Source organism: Dendronephthya gigantea, unplaced genomic scaffold (assembly GCF_004324835.1).
Source record: "Dendronephthya gigantea isolate DGI-Jeju-01 unplaced genomic scaffold, DenGig_1.0 000122F, whole genome shotgun sequence".
Taxonomy (NCBI): Eukaryota; Metazoa; Cnidaria; class Anthozoa; order Malacalcyonacea; family Nephtheidae; genus Dendronephthya; species Dendronephthya gigantea.
The window spans coordinates 571996-593702 of record NW_021163132.1 but is presented as its reverse complement, the minus strand read 5'-3'; the positions used below and the strand labels follow the sequence as shown (position 1 = coordinate 593702).

The 21707-nt window shown below is 34.7% G+C and overlaps 5 protein-coding genes across 6 annotated transcripts; 3 read left to right on the top strand and 2 right to left on the bottom strand.

Moving 5' to 3' along the window:
- The first annotated feature begins 1529 nt into the window (after positions 1–1529).
- On the top strand, positions 1530–21525 carry LOC114535680 (DCN1-like protein 1). 2 transcript variants are annotated; one of them, XM_028556977.1, is made up of 8 exons: positions 1530–1952; positions 14482–14579; positions 14684–14897; positions 19448–19616; positions 19708–19838; positions 20268–20350; positions 20490–20586; positions 20866–20934. In XM_028556977.1, the coding sequence occupies exons 2-8, from the start codon at positions 14577–14579 to the stop codon at positions 20895–20897; spliced, it is 729 nt and encodes a 242-aa protein (XP_028412778.1). In that variant the 5' UTR covers positions 1530–1952; positions 14482–14576; the 3' UTR covers positions 20898–20934. The 2 variants fall into 2 exon arrangements, with proteins under 2 accessions (XP_028412778.1, XP_028412777.1); XM_028556976.1 differs by lacking the exons at positions 1530–1952; positions 20866–20934 and adding an exon at positions 21057–21525.
- On the top strand, positions 4690–6524 carry LOC114535679. Its single transcript, XM_028556975.1, has 2 exons — positions 4690–4778; positions 4981–6524. Exons 1-2 carry the CDS (start codon positions 4706–4708, stop codon positions 6168–6170), a joined length of 1263 nt encoding a protein of 420 aa, XP_028412776.1. The 5' UTR covers positions 4690–4705; the 3' UTR covers positions 6171–6524.
- On the bottom strand, positions 7413–10338 carry LOC114535677. The gene is made up of 2 exons (XM_028556973.1): positions 10241–10338; positions 7413–9870 (listed from the first exon to the last, which is right to left on the bottom strand). The coding sequence occupies exons 1-2, from the start codon at positions 10305–10307 to the stop codon at positions 7832–7834; spliced, it is 2106 nt and encodes a 701-aa protein (XP_028412774.1). The 5' UTR covers positions 10308–10338; the 3' UTR covers positions 7413–7831.
- LOC114535678 (XK-related protein 6-like) lies at positions 11241–12858 on the top strand. Its single transcript, XM_028556974.1, has one exon. It carries the CDS (start codon positions 11246–11248, stop codon positions 12512–12514), a length of 1269 nt encoding a protein of 422 aa, XP_028412775.1. The 5' UTR covers positions 11241–11245; the 3' UTR covers positions 12515–12858.
- LOC114535681 (sorting nexin-24-like) lies at positions 12931–14241 on the bottom strand. The gene has a single exon (XM_028556978.1). The coding sequence runs from the start codon at positions 14152–14154 to the stop codon at positions 13564–13566; it is 591 nt and encodes a 196-aa protein (XP_028412779.1). The 5' UTR covers positions 14155–14241; the 3' UTR covers positions 12931–13563.
- Positions 21526–21707: the final 182 nt, after the last annotated feature.

Genomic DNA, 21707 nt, shown 5'->3' with positions numbered 1-21707 from the left:
AAATGACTATTGCTGAAAATGAAATTCAATACCCAAAGAAACAGTATATCATGCAGACAGCTTCAAGTGCTCTTTTATTAAAACAAAATTTTTGTGTTAAGGTCATTCAACATATGTATACGTAACTGAATGAAATTTGTCTGGATATATAAACATTCTTATGTCAGAGTTTTGTCAATATTTCCATATCATACAGTATCTTCAATATCATTGATTTCTATGCCAGCGACAGTGGTCTTCATGCCATGTAGGTGTTCTAGTATTTAACATACTGAGCCAAGAGTGTGTCAAATCACAGGTCAAATGCACAAACAATCGAAAAACGGGACAAATTATATGCAAATGTGATATTCATAAAAGATTATGTATACACTCGGGTAACGTTTTCGAGCTTTTTCAATCCAGTTCGTTTTCAAGCCAAAACGCCGGGTTTCAAACACCGTCAAAGTTGAAGTTAATTTAACATATTGAGCAATTTAACATATATTATCCCCATGGATCGTGTGGAAAAGACGTCAAAACGATAAACTAGACAAAAACGATTTTGAAAACGCTCGAAAACGACGTTATGCAGATAGCCAAAGACAAGCTACGGTCACGAAAAATGGCAAGATGTAGTTAATATTAAGAAGGCACCTGAAACCTGGAATAAACGACCTGAACTGCACTTGTTTGCCGAGTTGTTCGCAATTCATTTTGCAAAAATGTTCAATCGCTCTTTTCAGACAAAAAATTCCTCAAATTCCTAGACATCAATTTAAAAGATCACTTAAATTCCTTATCGTTTCAAGCGTTGAGAACCTCAGACGGATTACGATTACCAGTTTTTATAAAAGTTTCATCAAATATCACATACTCTAGAAATTACAGAACAACTTGAACAACCTTTGGAAATACATCATGACGGCATGAGTCCAAGACACAGGACAATGAGGAGAGAGGGAAAATACGTCTCTTGTGATTGTGTAGGCTAAGAAATAATAAAAGAATTTTGATATATATTTAATTTGGCTTCTTCAGATAGGGACTCAGAACTTTTACAGGAAGTAGCTCTTATAATATTTGATGGGTTATGTGTAGACCAGGTTTGGTAGATAGCTGGCGTCTGATCAGTGGTCTGATAGCTGTAAATTTGATGCCAAACAACACAACACTAGTTCTTTGTTTTCTTTGTCTTGGCCTTTTGTTTTCTTGATAGCACTAATGACAATTGGGCCTCTACGAACCCTGGTGTAGACGTTCAGACTTAGGGTTTCCACATCTATCCATAAATTAGTCGCGTGTGAACCAATTCTAATAAAATCCTGAGGGCTCACTGCTCAGCACATTTAAATGTTCGCGTGTTGCCCCATCGCCAGCAGGCAGCAGGGTTTTAATGTGATGAAGGACATGTCAACTGGTCACTTATCTGTATGGGACATTTCGTTACGTTTACGTCAATCAACTCAAGCACAGGGTGGACGCTACTTTATCATGTGATCGGTTGGTTTATAAACACACACTTTGCAAGAAATAAACCAGGTATGAAAAGTGATAATCAACGCATTAAAGATTTTTGAAATAGCAATAGCTTGTGGTAATAATCTTCGGTAAGTTGTTAATGCTATAAGTATAAACGCACATTTTAGGCCTTTTAGTCGATCCGTTATTCCCTTAAGAGGAGTTTTATTAGAAAATCGCGTATTGGGCGCTCAAAACTAAATTAAGATTTAATCGAATGAATCGGGTGGTAACATGGCGGCTGGTTCTTATATCGTGTGAGTACTTTACTGCGTGTTTTCACATAGTCAACTGTTGACTTTCGTTTAATTTTGTTAAATATCGTCAATATACTATTGGAATGATGTGTAAAATGATAAACAAGATGAATTCAACAGTAATTGAAGAGTCAAAAGCAACGCAATGTTACACAGAGGTGTTGGAAGGATTCGACTCTCACAGAAGCATGGAAGGTAGGCGTGCATTTTTGCGGATTTTTCATATTTTACTGCCATCGATAACAATAAATCATACCTTGCAACATTCCTTAGACATTCTAGTTTTAATTTAAGGCATCTTATATAAACTTAACTTGGTTATTTCGGAGTAAATCTTGCTTAAATTTAGAAGCGATTCAAATTTTAAATTTTCACAAAATGCAGTCACTATAATCCGTATTTTGCTCTTATCTCTCAAGTTAAGTGTTCATATTATTTTTAACGTCTAATGTTTAACTAAGATGTATTTTGTTACAGCAATTGCCCTGGTCCCAAAATCTAGGCATGAAATTTATCTAAAAGTTATTAATATTTTTGTGTAATTGAGTATAAAATGAATACATAGTCTGTTGTAAAACTGTTGTTCACCACTTGTAAATTACTATAGAACTGTTTCCGATCAACCTAAGGCATTTTCATGATTTGCCCTAGGTATGCTAGTTTACAAAAAGCATCATTTAATTAAAATTGGAGTGGTACGCCGTGGAGCATTTTTCGACTTTTTAAAATGAACCAGATTTGTGTATTCTCAACCTGTATTTTTTGTACAGTCCAGCATTACTATCTGTTTATTGAATATAACGCAAAGCGCCATATTACAAGCTGTGCAAACATGGCTCTCGACCTATTTTACACTTCTATGATGATTTTAGATGGTTTGAACATGTTTTGTTCCCAAAATCCACAGGTTTTCTATAAGCCATGATTTGGCCAATATGGAGGGAACCTTCACCTTAAGTTAAATGATTAAATATCAACTGAGAACCATTTCCGATCAACCTAAGGCGTATTTCATGATTTGCTCTAGGTATGCTAGTTTACAAAAGCCATCATTTAATTAAAATTGGAGTGGTACGCCGTGGAGCATTTTTCGACTTTTTAAAATGAACCAGATTTGTGTGATATTCTCTACCTGTATTTATTGTACAGTCCAGCATGTATCTTTACAATGTATCTTTCTCCAATTGCCCAATATTTTGACAAATATTATTCACTTAAATATTATTACAAATGGTAAAATCCTAAAAATTACTGACTAAACGCAAGGTGATTACTAGCCTATATTCAATGAGGAGACAAAATTACAATTTGTTTCAACACGAAACAGATTTGCTGTATACACAACATATATTTACTTGAATAGCCCAGTGTTGCTATCTGATTTTTGGATATAAAATGAAATGTATACTGTAAGCTGTGCAAACAATTGGCTTTCAGCCCTTTTATTTTCTATGGTGATTGTATAGGGTTTTATTTATCCTGGTTGAACACATGTTGCAGATCTGGAAGTTTGTGCAAATCAGGCCCTGGATGCTACATCCTACATGCCCTTAAGCCCTTTCTTGTTAACTCCAGACTTGTCTTGATAAATCTCTTATAGAGGAATTTGCCATTGCCACATATTTGACATATCTATTACTTTTTATTGCAGGCTTTGAAAAAACAGTGGAAACAACACAAGATTGCAAAAACACTATTTATTGCAATTAATGATATATATTTTAACAACAAAGTCACATTACAATTTTATATTACCTATACTTACAGCTGTATAATTTTGGAATGAATTGTCCCATGATTGTCCCACCTACATGTCCCATATTATGTACCCACCACACAAGGAATTCATTGTTAATAAAGTAGAGAGGGCAGTTGTTTTTGAAATAAATCAAAATAGTTTGACTTTCCCTTTCTTTGTGTTGTTTCTTGAATAAATTATTTACGGTCTTTTTTATTATTGTTGTGATAAAGATAAACTGATCTTCAAGCTACTACACATAACTATCCACCATCTCCAACGCAAATGCGAGTTTACTGGCATGTCCGTATCTGAAACTATTGTTCATATTTTCCAAGATGTGTTGGATACCTAGAAATAAAAACGTTGACATTTGAGATTTTTATTTTATCACAAGATTAATTCTAAACCACTAAAATCAGTATATTTCAATATGTTTACACTGTCAATTAGTGTGTGACTGTGACTGTGTGTCACTCCTTCGCACTAATAAAAATGTACGCATGGAAAATTATCATTCAAAATACCAAAACAATTGAACGAACACTCACCTGTTGTTCTTCTTTGTTTCAAGGAGCTTTTCGTCTTTTGAAATTCCCAAAAAGTTAGTAAAACAGCTGTCACTCAACACGAAAACTTTACCAAACTTGTAAATTCAAAATGGCCGCGAAGCATATTTTAGCGAAGGCCTGGTTGCTAAGTTTTGAGCGATTTTGTGCAAAAATACGCGATTTTCTAAAAAATCTCCTCTTAAACATATGTGGGTGATATGATTCATGATTCGTAGACTGGGGCACTGAAATATACGGTGGCCCACAAGTGTCACCACATTTGCAATTTGTTCGATACATTAACATATCGCTCACAGCAACAATAAATTGCTTACAGCATTAACAAACGCTCAACAGCATCACTAAATTGTATCACAGCATTAACAAATGACTCACAGCAACAACAAATTGCTCACAGCATTAACAAATGACTCACAGCAACAACAAGTTGCTCACAGCATTAACAAATGACTCACAGCAACAACAAATTGCTCACAGCATTAACAAATATCCACAGCAACAACAAATTGCATCGCAGATTATTGAACCACTATATGCTTTGCAAAACGAAGTATTGAACATTCTTGTGGACTTGTGGTACGAAAGAATCTCTTCTTGCTGCTTTAGTGCTTTATTATAAATTTTGAGAAAAAAACGAAATGTTTTGTTCAAACTGCGGCCATGGTAGAGAAGCAGAAGCACCATCAAATTTTTGTGCAAACTGTGGAGCAGGTACGTACACATCTATACTTAGTAACATCCTATGGTATAAACATCTATTAAATATGTTAAGTTGTTAAATGTTAACTGTCCAGTCCGGCGTCCTAGATGTTGTTCTGCATTTCTAGATAATCAATTTATAAGTTATAACCTGAATGTGAATATAATTATATCATGAAATTTCAACAGTTTTAACAAATCATCCTGTTTTAAGATTTGCACAGCGATGAAAGCTCAGGATCAGATTTAGAACATTCCGAAGCTGTTTTTGATGAAGAAAGTCTTATTAAGTACTATTACCACCGTGGATTCGCATATAAAGAGATACTAAAATTTCTAGAAAAACACCATAACCATTGCATAAGTTATTGTACACTTCTGAGAAGGCTTCAACACTATGGACTTAGGAGAAAACAGCAAGTGACTGACAACACTATAAATTTAGTCAGAGAAAGGATTTCAACTATCATTGATGGTCCAGGTTCATCAGAAGGATATAGATCTTTGTGGCACAGACTGGAACTTGAAGGATTAAGAGTACCAAGGGCAGTTGTTGCAGCTATTCTTAAAGAATTGGACCCACAAGGCACCGAACTGCGAAAATCTCACCGCCTAAAAAGGAGGGTGTATAGAAACCCAGGCCCAAACTATGCATGGCACATCGATGGCTATGACAAACTAAAAGTATGGGGATTCCCCATCCATGGATGCATAGATGGATACAGTAGACGAATATTATGGCTATCAGTCCTTCGATCAAACAACCTACCGGATGGTCCGGCATCACTATACCTAACTACAGTAAGTTCCTTGGGTGGATGCCCAGTGGAGTTAATCAGTGACCTGGGGACAGAAAATGGTATGGCAGGAGCAATGCAAAGCTTTTTTCGAGATAACATTGATGCACATCGCTATGTTACATCACAAAGGAACCAACGCATTGAATGTTGGTGGTCGTTCTTGTCTAAACAACAAATGCAATGGTGGAGAAGCTTTTTTGCAGATCTAGAATCTCAAGGTATATTAAATTCGTCTAGTGAAATAAGTATGGAATGTCTTTGGTACTGTTTCTCACCTGCCATTCAAATTGAATTAGATACTGTCGTAGAAAACTGGAATTCTCATTATATTAGAAAATCTCGACATGACACTGTAAATGGACGGCCGGACTCTCTCTTTTTTCTTCCTGAGCATCATGGCACAGTTGATAGACTTGTGCCGGTGTCTGAGGAAAAGATCCAATATGCTTCCACGCATGTGATTGAGGAGGTTCAAACACATGAACTTCAAGACTATTTTGAGTATGTCAGGTTGAGCCTGGGTTGCCGTGTACCTGATTCATGGCAAACAGCTTTGGACTTATATAATTCCTTACTTGAAATTGCTGAACATGGAACAGAATAAAATTTTGCTATGGTTTTTTAAAAAACTGTATATGCTAAATGTACCATGCACATTTATAAATATAAGTTGTTGATAATTGCCTTTTTAGATTAGTTTTACTTTTAAGGTAATTTAATTAAAGCCAGTGCTTAATCAAAAGTGCAAATGGCATGCAACTGGATGTTTACTTGACTATTAGAGTAAATTTCACACGTCATGACCCCAAATAAGTAATTTTAACCTTTTTTTTTTACCAAGATTTGTAATTTTCCAGGAACAACTTCCTTGAATATGCACAAATTACTTGTTGAGGTGGCTCCCTACAATTTTTAAAAATATTGAAAACTTGTGGTTTTGATGTAAAATTTTAGCACGAGATTTCTTGCTAAGGAAAAGAAATTTCCCAGATATATTAACCAACATTCTAACAGTCAGAAATTGCCCATAAGCATGACGTCATTACCGTTGTTATCGTAACAATGGCGATTCAATATGGCCGACATATTGGCCGTCATTTTACCTATTCACGCATTTTACCCCTATTACCCCTATTTTTTATTTCATGAAACGTTTTCTTACAAAAAAATTAGGAAATTTGAGGAAGTTTAACAAAATTCTATAGAGCCAGAAAATTTCTATAACGAAAAATCACGTTTTTTAATTTTAATAATTTTGGCTCTATGAATTTTTTAACTCGTTCAAATTTTTCATTTTTTTGTAAGAAAACTTTTTATAAAATAAAAAATTGGGGTAACAGAACTTGTTTTTGAGTAAAATGCGTGAATAGGTAAAATGGCGGCCATATTGGATCGCCATTGTTACCATAACCACGGTAATGACGTGATACTCGAAGACAATCTTCGCTGTTTTATCTGGAAAATTTTATTTCGTTTAGCAAGAAATTTCTTGCCAAAAATTTCAATCTAAAACATTAGTTTTCAATATTCTTAAAACTGTAGGGAGCCACCTTAATATATACAACAGTGCAATCAAAACATAAACAATTCAACCTCAGTATTACAGTTAAACTGGAACTTGTAAACATTTTACAATGTAGGGCCGGTTGTATAAAAGCTGGATAACGTTACCTACTATATAGTATTTTTTTAATGCTTAAAAATTGCCTGTCGTTCTATAGGCAGCCCAGATATCTGTTTATACTCAGTCTTCGACTGCATTGTTTACGCGCGCAGTCAGCTTCTACTGTCTGTACTGATTACTGTATTATATATCAATATAATACAGTAGTTAGTACAGGCTTCTTCTGTCTACTGATTACTGTATTATATATCAATATATAAGTACAGACAGTAGTTAGTACAGACAAGCTGACCGCGCGCGTAAACAATGCAGTCGAAGACTGAGTATAAACAGATTTCTGGGCTGCCTATGGTCGTTCAGCGTAATGGCTTAAACCTTAGCATTCTTAAATTGCAGGTACTCTTTAGCAGTTGTTAGCTCCAAATTTGTGGCTTTAGCGCTTTCAAGCATATTTAGAACACTAAAAAATCCTATGTGGTGAATAGTGCTATCCAGTTTTTGTATAACTGTGATACAACTGGCCCAAAGATGCATGTTAACCCAACAACAATAACAACAGCCCCATTATTATACGGAAAAATCTAATGCATGTTCATGGCTTACCGAATGCCTGACCTTTTGAGTAAGCTATTAATAAATTTTTATGAAATTCTGCTGCATCCACCATATGGGCATATGGGAAATGTAATCTGCATTCCGCAGGCCCCAATTAATGGATAGCAGATAGTATGCTTTGGGTCCCTTGATTGACAGTCATGATCAAACAAAACGCTAATCACCAACTTCTTGCCACTTAAAGGCTTGTGCTTTTGGCCAGTGAGCCATTTCATAACCCCAGGCACATTCACCTCTGCTGTTTCAAATCTTTCTTCAGGTAAAACATCAGAAATTACCTGCTCTTCATCTTTATCTTGGTAATTCCATGCAACAGGTGCTGAATACCCAGTAACCTCTGTATCTTCAATGCTCATAAGAAAATCCTGGAAATTATCAACAACCTTTTCCTCTTGTACTCTTCTGCTGGTGCCTTCTTCCGAATATACTGGCTCCATGCAGGAAAAAAGATAATTTGCGTCAATGTCATCTTGGGTAGATCCTTGAACAAATAAGGACTTGACTTTGTCTGGAGCTTTCCTGAGAATTTTATCAAATCCATATAATGATAAGCCTTGCAAAAACTCATTTAGGTACAAGATTCTCTTGTTAATAAGGTTAATAACAATAGACTTAACTATTTCATCAACATGTGCATCATTGATTAAACCGGTGTAACCATTGTCCATTATTGTGGTCTCGTTTCCCTTCACATCACTTATAATGCCTTCTATCAGTACCTTCTCACTCTTTGCAAGGTGTTTGTCAGTGCTAAGTTTCATCATATCAATATCTGGATTGACAAGTGTTTCATAAACACATTCGTCAAAAAGAGATGGACTAGGACCACCCTGTGCCAGACTTACAGCAGCTATCTGGCCACATGTACGGAAATTTCCATTCTGGATATGGTATGTGGAGTCGAAAGGGCATCCATTAGGAAACATAATAGAGCGCATATTATCAATGGCGTCAGTAAGAAACTCCCTAGCAAGTGCCCCTGTATCAATACCATCTTCGCCAATATATTTGACTGTGAGTTTCCGCATAGGGGATGATTTCTTTGCCTCACGTTGCCATAAGAGAAGCGCTCTATGGAAAGGTACTTTTCTTCTTATGACAAGGAAGAATTGGTTCTCGTTATCAGTCTGCTTTTCTAGATGTTGTATGACTGATGCTTCGTTAGTAAATTCTTCTTTCGTTTCATCACATTTATCTATTTCATGAACTACATGTATGGTATGGTCTATCCCATCTTCTTTGCAATCCTCTACATGGACTATAGGTATGCTACTTGCCTCATTGTTCTTGTCATCTTCCAATTCATCTTCAAACCTTTGCTGGAGCTGAATTGCTAATCTCTCATCGTTCTCTATTTGCAGCTCATTGTTCTCTTTGTCATTTTGTTCCGTATTACTATCAAGTTTTGGGAATTTTGCATTTGGCTGGAAATCAGGAGATTCAGACTTAGCACTTAAAACACCAGGCATATCACAATTGAAAATAGCATTGTCTTCGTCACTGTCATTCAAGCCTTTAGAAATGTTGTAATCCAAAGATGTGCACAGGAATAAAGTAATCCTATTATAATCTTTACCTAATTCTTGTTGATATCTTTCTAGGGAAAAGAATTCTTTTGCAGAACCAGGCAAAAAAATGGCTTCTTCTCCATTCTCATATAGCATGACATACTCATCACTTTCAGAGTACAAGTGGGAATAAAAAGCTTTCCACTTTAATATAGCTTTACTACAGACTGTTTTATAGTTTGCCTTGTTGGATACTCGCAGCACCAACTTCTTACCCCTTTTTGGTTTGAGAACATTGTCCTTGCTATTCCATTCTAATAGACCAATGTTAATGCACACATCTCGCTCTTTTGATTTAGTGTTAGGTTTGTCTTTATCAGGATTTTTTGTTGAGACAGATTTTTTCCACTGTTTCCCTTTTGCCTTTCTATAGTCAGCAAATGACTTTATATTTCTACCAGTGGGGTGTAGACCTTTAGGTACACCTTGCGTACTATAATCTAAAGTTGTCTTTCCAAAACTAGTACTTGGTCCTTCCTCAGAATTTCCACAAAGCTCTACCAATGAAATGATTATGGTATCAAAGTTTCATTCAGGTTCATTTTTGAATGGTTTCATAAGATTAGAGATGGAGGGAGAACAAAGTTAAAATGGGGAAAAGCATTTCTCAAAACCAAAAAATATAAAATATATTTAATACTGTATACATCCTTCAAAACCTAGATGCTTTAATATTTGTTTCCAAGGCCTATATTATACGTTGCATTCTGGTCCATAAACATCATTAAGCTTCATTACCATCTCATCTATTTGTTTGAATTGCATAAATTTCGACGCGACCAACATGTGACGTTTAACTTGGTGATTTGAATGCACAGTAGCTATAATTATATACAATAATCATTAAAATTCTAAGAATGCACCTACCTGTTCCACAATTCGAACAAAAATTCGATTTTACTTTTGCCTCTCTACCACATTTTGAACAAAACATTTTCAAACCAGTCCTTAATAAGTCTTTATTTCGAAATATTTGGCACAGGCGGCCCGCCGACCACGCGAGAAGGTACGGTAAACTTCATTTTACAAAAATAAAGTGGATTAACTACCTGTAGCACAATTTGTTAATGCTGTGAGCAATTTGTTGTTGCTGTGAGTCATTTGTTAATGCTGTGAGCAATTTGTTGTTGCTGTGAGTCATTTGTTAATGCTGTGATACAATTTAGTGATGCTGTTGAGCGTTTGTTAATGCTGTAAGCAATTTATTGTTGCTGTGAGCGATATGTTAATGTATCGAACAAATTGCAAATGTGGTGACACTTGTGGGCCACCGTAGAAATATGATAGATTTCACTCGCCAGGGCAAACTAGTAGATCATTGAATGATTTTCAGTGAATCTATTAAAATATGAGCTGGTAAAGTAAAAGTTTAAAAACATGATGATGTTTTAATGGCAATGTTTTTTCGATTGACATCATTCCACAAGAATACGAAATATTATTGAAGGTGGGGAAAACCCCAATTTCACAAAAATGTGCAAACAACGCCAAAGTGTTTAACGTATGTTATCTCATTCAATTATATTTTCGGGGCTATAAGCTGTTGTCAAACTGGCTTTGGTTGTTTCTAAATTTTCAAACGAAACATGGGTATGACGCTTGTGTTTTGATGCCATAGTATTTTACGCCTCTTTAAGTTCCTAAAAATTCAATTGACAATACGAAATACCAGAAACATTTCTGAATACCTCATGTTTACCAAAACCAAAGCTTTTAATGGTGGTAAACTAGCTTATGCACAATCTTAGACTATCTTAGAAAGAAGAGCGGATTAGTCGACCTGAGAGACTGGTCACTTCCTTTAACGAAGAAAGTTTTTATATAATTTTACGTAATTTTAAGTCGTAATGGAATTGTGTCTTTTAGAATTCAATGCGAAAGATGAAAGGAAAGGCAAATCTTGCTTTTCTTGTTGCAAGTTTCATTCTTTACATTATGGACATAATCTCCGACATTTACGTGGCTTTTCAATATTACAAACACGGCGAGAGATGGTGGTGTGGTATCACTCTTGTCTTTGTTTTACTTCCTCATTTAATTATCAACACATATGCTGCTTATATAAACATGAATTTTCATTGGTATAGTCTACGTAAGACAGTCCTGATGTGGATTTTTCAAATATCTGTCCTTGCATCATTTAAACATGAATTCACTCGATGGAAAAGGGAACATTGGAAAAACCGTGATAGAGAGCGTGTTAGCACAAGAGACGGACAACACTTCACAGACGTTACTTTAACAATGCATCACACATTCTTACGCCTAGCTGAAGCTTTTGCTGAGTCAGCACCTCAGTGTTGTTTACAGATCTACATTATGATGAGACAATGGCATTTTCCATGGTATACGGTGTTATCAAGTGTCCTGTCTCTCTTGTCCTTATCTTGGAGCATCACATCATTGGAAACGTCATGTAAAACCTGTCAATGGGCTCGAAAGACTTGTAGCACATCAATCAAAGAAGAGAAAGAAATCCCTAAAATATCCCAAGTGATGTTCTTTGTTGCACACTTGTGTTTGCTAATCTCTAGATTAACATCACTTGTTATTTTTGCCTATTCTTTTCGTTACTACGTATTTGTTATTGTAGTCATACATTGGCTGTTGGTATTTACTGCAATTTGTATGGGCAAAAAGTTTGAAAACTCGACCAGGATTAATGAAACTGACATTAGAGGTCGTATAAACTTGACCCTTATTTTAAACGCATCTCTACGAACCTACCCAATGGTATTTTGCTTATCCGGTAGCATCGCAAAAATAAGTTTTCGGAAGAAGATAGGACGAAATTTTGGAACATTTGCTTTAGTTTTTTATGGTATTTTTTTCCTGGAAAATTGTGTTATGGTATTACTTTCCGTTTTCAACGGGACGCGGCCTCATATAAATCATCTATCGAAGATTGTATTGCCATTAATGTTTGTAGGATTTTCAGTAGGAGTTCTGCTTCTTATGCTTTACTACAAATGTTGTCATCCAAATAAGTTATTCAGAAGGGAAAATCTTGAAGCAACGGATACAAGCCTTCCAAACGAGAACCAAGGAAAGCATCAAAAAGAGATCTATGAATTGAAAGACACAAATTGTTTTGTGAATGAAGGAACTTGTTTTAAAGATTTGGAAAGTCATCTTATATAGAACTAGGCTTTAAGAGAAGATATTTTTAAATTTTAAGAATTGTCATTATCAGTGAAGATCCACTAGATTTCGTAGAGGGTCCTGAAGGGGGAGTCCCATTTCCCACTTCGAATTTTCGCAAAATTCCAGTCCCAGTTGGTTGTAAAAATCCTAACCTTTGAGACTTGAAAGGGTCAAATCCCATTCCAGGAACTGAATCCCATTTTCCCAGCGTAATAATAGGGCAATCCTAATTCCCATTTTATCCGTTCGGGACCCCCTTTGCAATCAACGGCGAAAATTAAGGCTGCAGTACTTTCCACGAAATAGACAAAATTTTGCACGCGGAGCGTGTTTTTTTTTCATCTGGGGAAACGAAAAAGACTTCAACAAAACAAAATTTTTCTTTCAATTTTAATACAAATAAAGATGATTGTAGAATTTTAAATATTGTTCATGTAAATATAAATAAGGTGAAATAATAGTTTTAATCAATAATAAAGTGTTGGTCATGATTGATATTAGTTATTACGAACTTAAACATTTTAAAATATACCAAATGATGTGTATTGATTAGGCAAAGACAGAAAGCTTGGTTAATTAACTTTGGACTCCATCAACATGTTTTCAAAACTTTGTACCGTACCAATCAGTTGTAAAAGAATAATATAGAAAGTGTTGCTGTGAAATGTCAAACATACTTGTCTCTTAACAAATTCTTACATCTTGTAAATTATAGTCAGCTGACAGCTGGGCAGTGAAAAAATTCTGTGGGTCACATACAGAAAGAAATACAATTTGAATAAAAGGTCTTGTTTGCTTTCAAAAGAGTCCAAGGTGTTTAAACCCATCAACTCGGAGGCCCAACTTTCATATTTATGTCACCACACAAAATATCAAACTGATTGCCCAAAAGTCAAAACTACCTGCAATATTTGAAATTAGCAAAAAAACCTAACATAGCCTTGTCAATAGACTTGTTAATAACAATTTAAATCAGATCAGGATGTGTCCCAGTGAACAATTAAACTGCAAATTTCTTACTCTGTTAGTTTTGATCTATTTAAATATTAACTAACATCCACAAATCGTTCTGTTGTAGCATATATACCATCCAGTATTCCTTGAGTCAATACATCATCTTCCAATGTTAAATCATCTTCGGCAATTTGTATATTTTCAAACACATTTGTAAAGCCAAGTAATGGTTGATGTGTTGAATAACCCACGCTGTCCAACAGATCCTCACTTGAACTATAGTTACCATTTTTTCTTGAATTAGTCAGATTTGATTGTATTGGCTGAGAAATTCCTAGAAATGCCAGCACTTCTTCAGGAATTGGATTCAGATCACATAATTCTTGTAAAAATTTCCTTAATTTTCCTCGACGTTCTTCCTTAGTGTTTACGGACCCCGATATAATTCTTTTTGGAGGAAATTCAATGTTTTTTGGTATTTTTTCTCTCTTATTTAAACTCTTGTGTAGTTTATCAAATTCGCTATATCGTTTTTCAACTTCCTTAGTGCCTCCAGCTTTAGCGATAAGAACCTTATACACGGTATAATTCTTTCCGGTTGGGTCGATAACTCGCTCAAAACGTGGAATATCAATTTTTATCACACTACTTGCCTTTTGCAACAGGATGTTATTTCCATCCATCAATTACAGATAACTTCGCTCCATTACATTATAATTTTCAATTCAGTTGTGATACTGAAAGTTGAAAGAAGACCGGAGAAGTTGAGAAGGGGGGTTTTCAACCCGACTGATAAAAAGATTAATTAAGTACCAAATATTTTATTAAGTACATGTAAATATAACAGATACGCTGTTATCCGGCTAAATGGCATTGTTAAATTTTCAAAGTGATTAGATTGCAAAATACTTTTAAATCATTTTAATTTTTTTCAAACAATCTTATAAATCAACGAAGCAAGATGCCCCCCTGGACAACGATGATTAAATCCCAATACTTCATGTAATTAGGAGTAATCGCGCCACAACATCTTTCAGGGAGAAAGTGCGCCTGCATTCCATCATTGGTAATGGTGTCCTCATGGGCGGGTAAATAATCTGTTAAAATGGTACGTTATTTCTGTTATTTTAATAACAAACTCTTTGTTCGAGGGTTTATTTAGATTTCCCTTAAGTGCTTATTTTTGAATGTTTTATTTGATATTTTCTATAGCACAGACTAAAGTCATCACAAAGAGACAAAGTTCGCCAGTTTATCGCTTTTACTCAGACCGATGAGAAATCAGCAATTTCCTGTTTAAGTCAGCATGATTGGAGGCTGGATGTTGCCTCAGATCAATTCTTCCAGCATCCTCATCGATACATGAAAGAACCTAGGACAACGGTCGATAAGAAGAAATTGCAGCATTTGTTCGAACGTTACAAAGGTATTCAAAATTTAGTCCTTGTAATTATTTGTGTGACATGAATTTAAATTATTTATTAAGGTATATTGATATTTATATTTTTCTTTCTATTTTGAAAATATTTTGCACAAAATGTTAGTTAGGAAAGAAAGCTGTCTGCTAAAAATTACATTACAATATTTACTTACTGTACAATCACATCAACTTCATACTTGGTATAAGTGCCAATTATCCAGTTATTAAATTATTAACTACACTTTCCATAAATATATTTTTTCATTTTGGTATCACACAAATTGCTAACAAGGTCATTTTATTAACATATAAATGCAACTACAAGATATAATTGCATGAAATATTAAATTATTGCAATGATTCTGTATGGATTCTATGAAAAAACAAGTATGATGCAGATTTTAGTTTGAAAGAAGGAAAATTTCCAAATTGTCTGCAAGTAATAGCTTCATAATGTATTCTAACTATGTTACGTTCAAACTTTGCGATATGATCAGTGGTGATATTTACTGAAAGGGAAGTCTCAAAGCAACAGCAGCAAAGACAACTAAATATATATATATATATATTGTCCTAAGTGCAGGAGTCACCATTGCGCTCTGGTGATAGCCGGGAGGGCACATTGTTTTACACACATATATATATATATATATATATATATATTAATATACAAATCATGAAGGTTGATGGCTGTTTGCAACTTTGCTTGTGTAGTGAAAAACAAATACACCTGCTTAAACAAATACACCTACACTTTGCAGATACTGCTGAGCAAACTACTAATATTTTAGGTGAAAGCTATCCTGCTATTATAAGAAATATTAAGAATTTGTTTCATTTCATCTCTTTGCAAATGTTTTTGTATAATTTTTTGCATACCTTCAAAGTTGAGGACACCATTGATCACCTAGTTTCTATATTTCTTAAATTTCATATGGAACAAAAATTAAGGAAGTTGAAAAGAAAATACCAGTATAATATAATAAATTGCTCTATGTAAGAAGTGCAAATGAAAATATATATCCTGTGTACTGATATTGTGAAAAAACAACTTTAAAGGTGAACAATTAAAAAATAAAAAAATTGAATAATTTCTCCTGGAAATTTATTGAATAGAAATCTATCGAAAGTCATATTTTTTATACAGCTGTTTAGTCAAAGTCAAAGCTATTTTGATAATAAAATATTTTATTGCACGTTTTATCTTATTTTTAAGATAAAGAATTGGTAATTGCATGAATTTCATATATTTCTGTTCCTATTTGACGTCTTTAAGAACATTGTAAAAAAGGTTCTGCGATATTTCTGTAAACGCCAGATATAAATGAATGGATTACTTGCAAAGTTGAGATGGAGGAGAATATCTGTAGCATAAAATGCTGCTGCAAGACGTATTGGTTTCTCAATAGTGTGAAGAGTAAAGCCTTGCATATAATATGTTAGCGCTGCTGATGGAATCAACGCAAAAAGAAGACCAATATTAACAATGAAAATTGTGAATAGGAACTGGTTTTGTGTTCTCAGGCGAGCTTGAATACTGTGACGATGTATTTCTGATAGAGAACTGTTCATTCTTGTTCCCGTTTGTTGCTTCCTAATGGACGCACATGAGATGAAGTAAAATACAATAGTCAGCAAGGAGAATGATGCTTCGGGTAGCAGCAACATGAATTTTATTATATTTGTCTTGTTTTCTTCCAAAAGTTTGTAGTTAACTCCAGCAAAAACTGCGCAAACCAACCATAATATTGTTAACCAGATATAACAAACACTAGAGGTAAAATGAACTTTATGCCACAGTGGGAAAATAACACTTAAGCTTCGTTCTAACGACAGAGAAAAGATTGAAGGGTACGTTAGAAATGCTACTAAATCATATATTGTAAAATTAACAGCAAGACCCGCCTGTGGTAAACCAAATATCCCGCCGTATCGTGTACGTGTCAGAGAAAATTCCTCGATTGTTATCATTAGATTCAAAAGGTCGGTGATAGCCAAGTTGATAATGAAACGCGAAGTAGCATCTTTGAAACACTTTAAGGGATCTTTAAACATTGCAACAAGTAGAAAGACGTGAGCTATTGTTCCTATTACTGATAGTGAGAAATAAATGAAGATATTCCATGTTGTAGTCTTAGCATAAAATATCGAAGGAACATAAATTGAGTTTTTAAATGTAGAATTGCTAGAATTCATTGTTGCTTTTTGAAGATGAGTAACAGTGAGATGTATTCAACAATTATTTGACAATGGTTCCTGATGTGACGACCAACAAAAAAATAATTAAAATACTTAATTCTGAAAATAACAAAATTTTTCAAAAATATAAATTAAAAAAGCCCTCGTTATGACATCGGGCCAAGATATGGTATTACTTTTATCGCATCCGTAGCTATTAATCATGCTTTTATATCTGTCATGTCAACGCATGTTTTCATTACTACTTTAGGTTTATTAATTTTTGTTTTTCTTAATCTTTCCGTTTATTTAAATAAATTTATAAGAAGAGAAGTTAGTTCATAGTAGTATTAGTATTAATATTATGAGTTTGCTGATATGGATTTGTTAATATGTTGTGTCTTTCAATGTTTCCATTATGTCTAGTAATTGTACAAGATGACTTCAAAGGAAATTTAACTTTAACCGTAGCATTCAGAAGTTATGAGAAACACAACAAATTTTACAAGTTTAGGAAGCTGCACTATCTTTTTTGTATCATTATCAACATGGAATATGGTTGCCTACTCGATAATAACGTTGGCAGGTGCAATAGCTAACAGTCTACTTCTTCGCGCTATTTTTAAAGATCCCTTGCAATGTTTTCGGACCCCTACGACATATTTTATCATAAACGTATCTCTTTGTGATATTATCAATATTTTCGTTGTTGCTGAGGAGTTATGTTTGGCCATGACCCGATTTAGATGTGTTCATAATCTTCCTGAAGTGGCAGCAACAATGAACTATTCAATATACGGATTTTCGTATTACATGACCTTCGCTTCTGTAACAGGCCTCTGCTTTGAACGTTATCTCTCAGTTGCTAAACCATTATGGCACAAAGTACACGTCAGTCGTCGGTCGTCCTTCGTTTTTATAATTGCAATATGGCTGGTGAATTTTATTTACACTTGTCTTTCAGTTTCTACTCAAAAGTTGGCTCCTTTGCTTCCGTATGAAGTATTTACAAGTTACGAGTTTATCTTATTTATCAGCACTCAAGTAATGAATATCCTCGCCTATAAATGTTTACGAACACAACGTTTGACGCTAACTGTTGAGCAAAGAAGCTCCGAAGCTTTTTGCCGCGCAATGAAGATACGTTTAAAGAATCAAAATAATTTCATATCTACAATATTTATCATGAATTTCTGTGTTGTTTTGGGTGTACTCCCGCGTACATTAGGTGGTTATATCAAGTACACTGGTGTGTCTTATGTTAAGACTTTATTTCTTTACATTATCGATTTCTTTTACCTTTTTAATCCGGTCATCAATGTTTTGATATATATTTTGAGATTACCCAAATACAGAAAAACGTTTATGATTTTGTACCTGCACAAACAGTGAATAGTGAAAGTAGTGTTAACAGGAATTATCGATTATATATTCGCTGAAATAAATGAGTTAAAGAAACTATGGGAAACTGAAGACCTCCCTTGTACCGCATGTAATTGTATTAATGATAGTTCCGGACATTCGTTTAGTTCATTTGGTTCATTAGACCTACTGTAGATTGCGTATTCTGGGTATTTAGAGGGCTGATTGTGAAAGCACTCACTACCATTTCCCTGCCCAGATTCAGTAACTTGATTGGCCAGATATTGTCACTCATCAGTATTTAGTCCTGTAGAAGTCGGTGAACTCTAAAATTATTGAAAAAACATGATTAACCGTCATCTTACCTGGTTTCATGTCATTGATAACTGCATGTACTGGATATGCTATCAAAGTTGATTCATATCAATGGACACCAGAGCAAAAAAAACGCGGGCTTTATTGACGACTCGGGACAATCCTGCTTTTCTAGCATAAAAAAAATTATGCAATACAGGTATTGTTCTATATAAGACACAATTTGCGCAGAATAAAAGAGAGATTTTGCATGTGCAGTAATAAAATGCGATATTTATCATATATCAATATTTATTATATATATATTTATTGCGGTGATAAAATTTCCTAAATGTATTCCCCACCACAATGTGGGTATTTTTAAAAACGTCCAGCGTTTCACTCTGGTGTTTAGACTGTTAGCACTTCTCCTATAATTACGTCAATACATTCTGTAATAACTATAACATTTGAGTATAATTTACATGCCGTTCAATTTCTTCTTCATGCAGTGGCTGTATATGACATTTCACTCAATCGACATGATGCATCGCCACTAAACCGGTTAATTTAGCAGATGTAGAACCATCTTGGGGCTTTTGTTGCGCAACATTTCGTTTTTGTTGTGTTTTCAGTCTTCCAGAGGAAGAGTGTCAGTGTCGCCTTCTCTTCTTCAAAAGGCAACATCTGCATAATTTGACATACTGAAAAATGTTTTATAGAGCCTGGAGATGAAGACAAAATTATGGCCGAAGGTGTTGGCAAGTTTTGTGAGGATTTAAATTTGGATCCTACTAGCATCAAAGTATTGCTTATCGCTTGGAAGTTTAAGGCAGCGACACAGTGTGAATTTTCTAGAAAAGAATTTATTGATGGCATGACGGAAATAGGGTAATTTTCTTGTAATCCTCTATTTGTGATAATTAAATTCACTTATCGCGTGATAATCACCTCGTAACTGTTTATGTCTTTCTCTTCCCAGATGCGATTCGGTAGATCGGTTACGAAGTAGATTGTCTTTAATAGAAAATGAAATATCAGATATACAGAAGTTTAAAGATTTTTATCAGTTTACTTTTAGCTTCGCAAAAAATCCTGGCCAGAAGAGTCTAGGTAAGAATATTGCATGCAATGGATAACATTTATGGGATTTTAGTTGAAGAGGTATTCAGTGGCATTTAGAAGAAAGGGTGGTATCTTTCACGACAATTACCGCGAGATTATGCAACTGTGCAGAAAATTGCATTTGAGGACGTGAGGACTCTTAGGAGTGTTTCGGAAAGCCCCACTTTGACACTCTGACAGTACCGACATGATACTGTCGTAAAGGCCGAAGACTGGGCACCAAATGACGCCGAACGCCTTTTCAGAGTCTTATAACAACCTTCTTTATTCAGTAAGCTGCTTGAAAATAATCCGACCACAAACAATCGTAATTTTTCATAAGCCATTTTGCCTATCTATACTTCCTTTCTCGACGGTAACCTGAATAGGTTCAATTGCTTATTAATATTAATTGTTCCATTTTGTATTATTTTTCAGACCTTGAAATGGCTATAGCTTATTGGAATATTGTCCTAAGGGGAAAATTTAAATTTCTAGACCTTTGGTGCGAATTTTTACGGGTATGTTTTTTCTGTGATATATTCAGTGGACAGTGCGTATCTAACCCAACTTTGAGGGGATCGTTTGGGATATATTGTGGATTCGTCCCTGCATTTGCTATTCAAGGTGTACTCATCGGTAAAGTTTATTTTTCTTAAGGAGCACCATAAACACGCAATATCAAAGGATACGTGGAATCTGCTTCTTGATTTTAGTAATATGATAACCGATGATATGGAAAATTATGATGAAGAAGGTTAGTCCTGATTGAACATGACTCCCGATAGAATTTGCTGCTTTTTAACAAACAAACAATGTATAGGTTGGTTTTAATCAGGCCAATAGGGTACTTTCACATGCAGCTTGAAGTCAGGGGTCATCTTAAGATAGGAAAACAGAACTAGCCATTTCTTGCTGCTTCGTGATTCAGTATATGAACGGCGGCCTAAATCAAAACCAAACTACCCATTAGAACTACCCATTTTCCAATTAGAACTGCCCATTTTCCAATTAGAACTACCCATTTTCCAATTAGAACTGCCCATTTTGGAAAATGGAAGGCCTTAAAGAAATTAAATGGCCTTAAAGTATTGGATAACAACGTAAATATTGAGCTGTTTATTAGTTATACTGTATTCACAACTTTCCAAGATTGCGTACTGTCTATATAAACGCAACTAGTACTATAACGAAAAGAGCAACAAAACAAAAACGTTTTATTTTCAGGTGCATGGCCTGTCTTGATAGACGAATTCGTTGAGTTTGCAAAGCCACTGGTTCGGGGAAGACAAACGTCAGTGTAACATCGAATGATGATCGTAATCAAATACTGACGTGAACATAGAACGTGAGATATGCAGGGCATTACACACCGCGTTTCACTGGTTCTCAACACTTTGTAAAATACTGTATTTTATAAAATGAAACAAAGTATTCTACATACTTTATGTAAAAATTGTGTTAGAAGTTCAGAGAAATATTTTAAACGACACAATAGCTGGTTGTGTGTGCCAATTGCTGTATCCGGTGAATAAAATGAATGTCAAGTGGAGGAAAACTGAACAACAATAATTTACAAGGCTGCATCTTGTATTTAAAACTAAACAATTTTGTAAAAGTTTACCAATTAAAATACGTTAGCGTGCAGTGATGTAAAAATAATTTTGCTATTAAAATTTTGTTATCTCTCGGTTCAGTTCTCCTTCAACAGCTTCTCTAATTTTCCTTTTTATCTTTGGTACTTATTTGCTTCTTCAAATTTGTAGGTAAACCTTTTACTGCAAGGTTTTCTGTCTGTTATTTCTGTCTGACAATAAGCTTACAAGAGATCTTCGGCGAGTTACTGGCTCGTAATTGATATTTTGTTTCGTAAAACAA

Bases quoted from the DNA above. Each gene is read 5' to 3' on its own strand.
- LOC114535677 (XM_028556973.1), bottom strand. From the start codon at position 10,307: ATGTTTTGTTCAAAATGTGGTAGAGAGGCAAAAGTAAAATCGAATTTT. The intron at 9,871-10,240 runs GTAGGTGCATTC...TTTCATTGGTAG, and splicing joins TTGTTCGAATTGTGGAACAG to AGCTTTGTGGAAATTCTGAG.
- LOC114535680 (XM_028556976.1), top strand. The intron at 14,898-19,447 runs GTATTCAAAATT...AATGTTTTATAG, and splicing joins TTTGTTCGAACGTTACAAAG to AGCCTGGAGATGAAGACAAA. The intron at 19,617-19,707 runs GTAATTTTCTTG...TTCTCTTCCCAG, and splicing joins GATGGCATGACGGAAATAGG to ATGCGATTCGGTAGATCGGT.
- LOC114535679 (XM_028556975.1), top strand. From the start codon at position 4,706: ATGTTTTGTTCAAACTGCGGCCATGGTAGAGAAGCAGAAGCACCATCA. The intron at 4,779-4,980 runs GTACGTACACAT...TCCTGTTTTAAG, and splicing joins TTGTGCAAACTGTGGAGCAG to ATTTGCACAGCGATGAAAGC.
- LOC114535681 (XM_028556978.1), bottom strand. From the start codon at position 14,154: ATGGATGGAAATAACATCCTGTTGCAAAAGGCAAGTAGTGTGATAAAA.
- LOC114535678 (XM_028556974.1), top strand. From the start codon at position 11,246: ATGCGAAAGATGAAAGGAAAGGCAAATCTTGCTTTTCTTGTTGCAAGT.